The 6,158-nt window shown below is 55.6% G+C and overlaps 2 protein-coding genes across 5 annotated transcripts in view; one reads left to right on the forward strand and one right to left on the reverse strand.

The window, feature by feature from the left end:
• The first annotated feature begins 1,016 nt into the window (after window positions 1-1,016).
• Emp3 (epithelial membrane protein 3 (MAM blood group)) lies at window positions 1,017-4,319 on the forward strand. Its single transcript, XM_050121216.1, has 5 exons — window positions 1,017-1,162; window positions 1,976-2,091; window positions 2,368-2,470; window positions 2,940-3,080; window positions 4,112-4,319. Exons 2-5 carry the CDS (start codon window positions 2,014-2,016, stop codon window positions 4,279-4,281), a joined length of 492 nt encoding a protein of 163 aa, XP_049977173.1. The 5' UTR covers window positions 1,017-1,162; window positions 1,976-2,013; the 3' UTR covers window positions 4,282-4,319.
• Window positions 4,115-6,158, reverse strand: part of Tmem143 (transmembrane protein 143) — a 17,947-nt gene continuing 15,903 nt past the window's right edge. For all 4 annotated transcript variants that reach the window (XM_050121208.1, XM_050121207.1, XM_050121206.1 and 1 more), the window contains 2 exons: window positions 5,022-5,952; window positions 4,115-4,263 (listed from right to left, as the gene is read on the reverse strand). In XM_050121208.1, the coding sequence (XP_049977165.1) occupies window positions 5,729-5,952 (224 nt within the window). In that variant the 3' untranslated portion in view covers window positions 4,115-4,263; window positions 5,022-5,728. The remainder of the gene's footprint in view (window positions 4,264-5,021; window positions 5,953-6,158) is intronic.

Here is a 6,158-nt window from a genome sequence, read left to right on the forward strand (position 1 = left end):
TCAATCACAGTCCGCCCAGCTCACCCCGTCGAGGTCCACATATCCCATCGTTCAGGTCCCCAAGCCCTTACTTCATCAGAACCAGAACTTGGTCGTCTGCCAAGGAATGCAGATATACTCAGTTATCCCCACACACCCCCTAATTCAGTGTCCTGAGACAGTGCACATCACAGTCCTGGGACTATACCGCTGTGAGGATTCTAATGGCCTCCCACAACACATCCGGGTTCCACATGAATGTCAAGTGAGTCCTCCGATGTCCCTTCTCACCACACCCTAGGCTGCCTGTGCTCCAGCCACACTGGCCCTCTGTCTGCTCCCCCAACAACAGGAGCTTGTTCTCAGGGCCTGAACAATTTTCTTTTCGCCCTGGTATCCAAGTGACTCCTTTCCTTGAATCTCAGCTCAAATATCACATCCTCCAAGAGACCTTCCAGGAGTATCCTGTTTTTCTTAGTCAGCCCCCACCCATCCACCCATCCACTCAGTATTCCCATACTCTATTTTCTTTACTGGTGGTATAGTGTACCCACTACACAGATTAGCAAACCGAGGCCTGGGAAAAGGAAATATTCTACCCAAAGTCACACAACCAGAAAATCGTTGGCATTCTTAAAGGCTACATCCTGCTTCTTTCCATGGATTCATACTTCTTGTCCCTCCTCAGAGTCAGACCAAAGTTTGATCTACGTCACAAGAGTCTGGCCTTCTGCAGACTCCTGTGTTATCCTCAGCCCCAAACTCCATCAAAGAAAGCAAGCATTCTGTCCAAGGAGGTCATGTGCCCCACCCCAGGGCCCCAAAGCTTTCTCATCTGAGCCCTGAAAGGAGGTCTCAGAACATGCCCACTGTATGACTGGGTGGGCAGAGAATCAGGAACCAAGTCCTTGTGCCCTCCCCTGAGTACAGGACTCAGCTGGGCGAGGCCAAAGTGGATATAAAAGGCTTGGTATATATTGAGAGTTAAGAGAAGCAGAAACCACCACAGGAGAGAGAGAAGGGGAGGGAGGGGAAAGGAGAGGGAGAAGGGTGCTGGTAAGGGGCGGGAGGACGGCAGCTGAGGGAGGCACAGGCCTCAGCTGGAAGGAGGGAGCAGAAGGGCGGGGCGAGAGGCCCGACCGAGGACAGACTCCAAGTCTGACTTCTTCAGCGACTCTCGGTGGTAAGTTTGCAACCCGTTATTCAGACAGGATTTATTTATGGGGTAGCATGGCACCGTGGGAGGGGCATCCTAGGCAGGAAGAAACCCTCCACTCAGTCCCCGGACAATGGTGGCTGAAGAAGGGACCTTTCAGCCTTTGGTGGGGGGTACAGGAAGGAGTGGGACCATCTAGAGGACTTGTGGTCCCAACGGAGCACACCATGGGAAATGTCTGGTAGCCTCCCCATGGGGTCTTCCACTCTCTCCTGAGATGAAGGGGTGCGGTGCAGGAGGGCTCCCAGGGCTGAGTTCTCTGGGCACTGGAGGGTGGTATGAGATGGTCTCACCACTCAGACCTCCCCCATCCCACTTCTAGTCCATCTCCCCAAGTGTCCAGAGCCTTAGGTCCACAGTAGGGTGGGGTGAGGACCACAGAGACTCACTCAGCCAGGGGCTGGAGGAAGAGGGGGGAATGAGTCACCCATGACTCACCCAGGAGAAGAGAGTGCGTGAGTCCAGGAGGCCTGTCCTGGGGCAGCCCCTGCTCCTGATGGGTTAGAAAGGGGCATCAATTTAAACTTCCATACGGGGACCCATATAGCCCTGGGACAAGGCACTGGGCATGCACCAATGCATTGCCAGTTCTGCCCGTCTGTCCCCTAAGTCCATGTAGGAGAATCTCTAGGCCACTGGAGGAGCACAGGAGCCTCCTGCTCCCCAGGGAAGACTGCTCAGCCTACTCCCCTTCTCCCTCACACCCAGGAGCCTTCCCAAGCCCTCCTCCCTCAGACCCCAGCCCTCTTGCCCAGGACTGAGTGCTCCCACACTCTGCAGGTTTGTCCCTCCTGCTCTGAGCCAGGCGGCTGGCAGTCATGTCGCTCCTCCTGTTAGTGGTCTCTGCCCTCCACATCCTCATTCTCGTCTTGCTTTTTGTGGCCACTTTGGACAAGGTAAGCTTCCAGCTACAGCCCATCTCTTAAGCCTCCGCCTCCCTGCCTGCCTCTGCCTCCCTGCCTCCACCTCCCTCCCTGCCTGCCTCCACCTCCCTCCCTGCCTGCCTCCACCTCCCTCCCTGCCTCCACCTCCCTACTCCTACTTCTGGGCCAGACCTTTCCCCTAGCCTTGCCCACCCTTTTGGCCCACAAGTCCACACCTCCTAGGTGCCTCCATCCCCACTCTCCCTGACTCCGTCCTCCTCTCCTCACCCCCCCCTCTGTCCCTCCCAGTCCTGGTGGACTCTCCCAGAGAAGGAATCCCTGAACCTGTGGTATGACTGCACGTGGAACACCACAACCCAAACATGGGCCTGCAGTAACGTCAGCGAGAATGGTGAGCATACAGCTGAGGGCAGCTGAGGGCCCCCGAACAGGCCAGGGTCGGGCTTGGGAACCCAGCCTAGGCTGCATCTGGGGCTGGCATAGGCAGCCTATCTGGATGGAAAAGCCACTGCCTCTGTCCTGATGGATCAGAAAGGGTGGAGGCCACATGCTACAGGCTTAAGAAATGGGGAGAAAGCTCCCTAAATTCTGGGAAGGTAAGCTTTCCAAAGTTGTAAGGACATGGAGCGGTGTTGTGTGTGTAAGAGCCGTTCACGGCAGCTGAGGAGAGCAGAAAAGGCCAGAGTTCTAAAGGCATGGAGTTGCCTCCTCCCAAATGCCTAAGGGTGGCAGGTGAGGGTGGGGAGGGTTTGTGTGGTCTGTGATCCCTGTGATACATACACCCCTGAAGCTTGCATTGGAGAGACCAGCAAGCAGGGAAGTGGGGGTGGGCTGTGACCACACTGTGTCTCCCCCTACAGGCTGGCTGAAGGCAGTGCAGGTGCTCATGGTGCTCTCTCTGATCCTCTGCTGCCTGTCCTTCATCCTCTTCATGTTCCAGCTCTACACCATGCGGAGAGGAGGGCTCTTCTATGCCACTGGCCTCTGCCAGCTTTGCACCAGTAAGCACTTCCCCGAGATCAGGGGATGGGAGTCCACCTCGCCAGGCCCTCCCCCAAGGACAGCCTCGGTGACCCCAGTTCTCAGAGGTGCCGCGGAGGCCTTGGGACTTTAGAGAAGTAGGTTTTGGTAAATGATTTGGGTTCCAGGAATGGAGGCACAGAAGAGATACCACGAAAGGAAAGCTCTGAAACCTATCAGCCAACTGCTGTTTCTTGTTCAGGGAGCTCACGTTTTCTCTTCATTCAATATTGGGGATGTAACAAAGGCCTCTGGCATGCCAGACAAGCTCCACACTGGTGGATTCTAGGCATGCACTCTCAACCCTCTTTCTGTTTGGAAAAGGGGCTATGTCATCCTGACTGGACTTGAGTTTTCTATCCTCGCCTCCTCCTGAGTAGCTGAGAGTGCAGGTGTGGGCCATCAAGTCAAGTTCCACTTTTTTTAAAAGATTTGTTTATTTGTTTATACATGTTCTGCCTGCATGTTTGCCTGCAGACCAGAAGAGGGCACCAGATCTCATTACACATGGTTGTGAGTCTCCATGTGGTTGCTGAACTCAGAACATCTGGAAGAGCAGCCAGTGCTCTTAACCGCTGAGACATCTCTCCGCCGCCCCCCCACCATTCACACATACACACACTTTTTTTTAAGGTCAAATAATTTGAGGCTTGAAGGGTTCAGGGGGTTGGGGGATGAAGAAGAGGTCACTGAGATTTGAACACACAGCTCTTTTTTTTTTTTTTTAATTTTTTGGCTCTAGGTGCAAAGGGCTGAGTTAATCATGGTGGTTTGGGACACATCTTCCTGGGTTCCCTGGGAAACTCCACCCGTGTTACTTACTCATATTTGTATGTTTGGTTCATGGAAAAACTCAAGAAGAATTCCATGGATGGATGGTTGCCAGGGCCTATTTCACAGATGGGCATTTGGGGACCCAAAGCCACGCTGCAGCAGCTGGATGCCTGCAGAGGGCCCAGGGCAGTGCAACCACCCTGCGCAGCCAGCCTCACACTGTGCTCCCGTTCCCCAGGTGCAGCCGTGTTCTCTGGGGCACTGATCTATGCCATCCATCCTGAGGAGATCCTGGAAAAGTACCCGCGTGGGGGCAGCTTCGGCTACTGCTTCGCCCTGGCCTGGGTGGCTTTCCCCCTCGCCCTGGTCAGCGGTATCATCTACATCCACCTGCGGAAACGTGAATGAATGCTGTGTGTCTAGAGAATAAAATCTGTTTAACCACGGACTAGCTCAGCTCCCTTCCTCCCTCCCTCCCTCCCTCCCTCCCTAACAGCAGCCCTCCACTCCAGTCTCAGTCAGAGCTCAACTCCCAGGTTCTCCGCCCTGGGACGCCAGCTGGAGCCAGCTTCCTAAGGGCAGCTGACCTAGGTAAGATCAGGATGGCCCCATTCCTCCCTGAAGACCTCATTAGAACTGTCTCAGAGCCCTCTCCCTGCTCCAGTTGTGTGGCCTCTCTCAGGGACCCAGGCTGCTCGCACTTCTGAGCTGGTGATCTCTTCCACATCTTGTCTCTGCCCCAACCACTGAAAGAGTTGTCTCCTACTGCAGACTGTTCTCCCCTCCTTCCCAGAACCCAGCTCTTCCCACACCCACACAGGCCACTGTAGAGTAACACCCCCTCTACTCAGGCAGTGGGTACCGCTGGGCCTCCCAGGATTTCACCTGCTTCAGGCTGGGTCCCACTGTGTGCTGAACAGTCTGCACTACTGCGCCTGGTCTTCTTGAGGTCCAGACTCTTTCAAACAAAGCTTTCCTGCGGCATCAGCGCCTTCTGAGACCCCCATCTGGGACCCTGCCACACCCTCTTTCCAGGATTCTGACCACCCCCTTTCACCTGCAGCCACACTGACCAGATTTATTAAACATTATTTATTCCTTTGGAAGAAGGTAAAGTGATAAATATTGCACAGTAGGGAGACCCATACCAAAGCGGCTTCTGCAGCAAGGGCTGGTTGGCCTGAGCTGGAGTGATCTTGGGGCGGAATGCTGCAGGCCCACCGTCTTCTTTGGGCCAGGCAGTTCCCATTGCCTTCAACCAGGACGGATCAGCTGCAGAACAGATGGCTCATCTCACATGGATTCGCAGAATTCCTCCAGGAATTCTGATTGGCTGCTCGTGGTTGAGGTGCCCAGTGTACGCACCCTCGATGTGCCAGGACCAAACGGCTTGCCGGCTGCAGTGGGCCCCGCCCAGGTGCGTGTGGCAGCCAGTTCCTGTGCAGGCTAAACGGAAGATGAAGCAGGGCATCCAGACACAGCTTTCACAGCCCGGCCGGGCTCACAGTGGCCAACTCCAGCAGCTGCAATCCAGCAGCTGTGTCAAAGCTCCCCAAACTCCGCCCCCTCCACCCGGCCTGGGTGAGGTTCCCGTCAGGGGCGGGGCCGAGAAATAAAATACAAGCTGAGACACACGACTTTGATTGGTTGGCCTCAGGAGGCTGCTTAGCAACTGCCAGCAGCCCTGACTGACTACTCTTTAAGTGCATAGCATAGCAAAACTAATGGCCTAGGAGAAATAATGGCCTTGTCGACAACCAAGAGTCCAGGCAGAAGATACAGTCGCCGCGATTGACACCTTGCTATGGAGGAGGCGGAGCTTGGCACCCTGCCAGTACCGGACGTGGTTAAGTGGTCAGGATGAGGGGTAGCTACCACGGGGCGCAGCAGCCTGCGGGGCCTCTGGAGTGTCTAGGACCAGTGGGTCAAGTTGTGGCAACTCAGGTGGTGGGAACAAGCCCAAGCTGGGAGTCAGGGCTTGTAGGTGGGCTAGGGCCCGAGATCCATTGAAGGCCACATCACAGCCGGACTGGGCTAGAAGCCAGCTCTCCACTTCAGACTGTAGCCACTTGGAGGTCTCTGTGGGGAAAGACTATGTTCAAGCTGGAGCTAGACAAGACCTGGGCCTGAAGGACACATGGCTGGCATGGGGAACAGCAGGGAAAGCCGAAGGCCAGCAATTTGGCATGGAGAACAAACAGCAAGGTTGACCTGGGGACAGTGGGGAGGGACTGGGACAGTGGGGAGGGTCTGGGACAGTGGGGAGGGTCTGGGGGCCGCGGGGC

This window comes from Alexandromys fortis, unplaced genomic scaffold (genome assembly GCF_014885135.2).
Source record: "Alexandromys fortis isolate MF-2015 unplaced genomic scaffold, M_Fortis_MF-2015_v1.1 scaffold_161, whole genome shotgun sequence".
Lineage (NCBI taxonomy): Eukaryota > Metazoa > Chordata > Mammalia > Rodentia > Cricetidae > Alexandromys > Alexandromys fortis.

What these genes read in the sequence shown, in the direction of transcription:
- Emp3 (XM_050121216.1), top strand. Translation starts at nt 2,014, where the DNA reads ATGTCGCTCCTCCTGTTAGTGGTCTCTGCCCTCCACATCCTCATTCTC. An exon ending in TTGTGGCCACTTTGGACAAG is followed by an intron (nt 2,092 to 2,367) that starts GTAAGCTTCCAG and finishes TGTCCCTCCCAG; the next exon opens with TCCTGGTGGACTCTCCCAGA. An exon ending in CAGTAACGTCAGCGAGAATG is followed by an intron (nt 2,471 to 2,939) that starts GTGAGCATACAG and finishes CTCCCCCTACAG; the next exon opens with GCTGGCTGAAGGCAGTGCAG.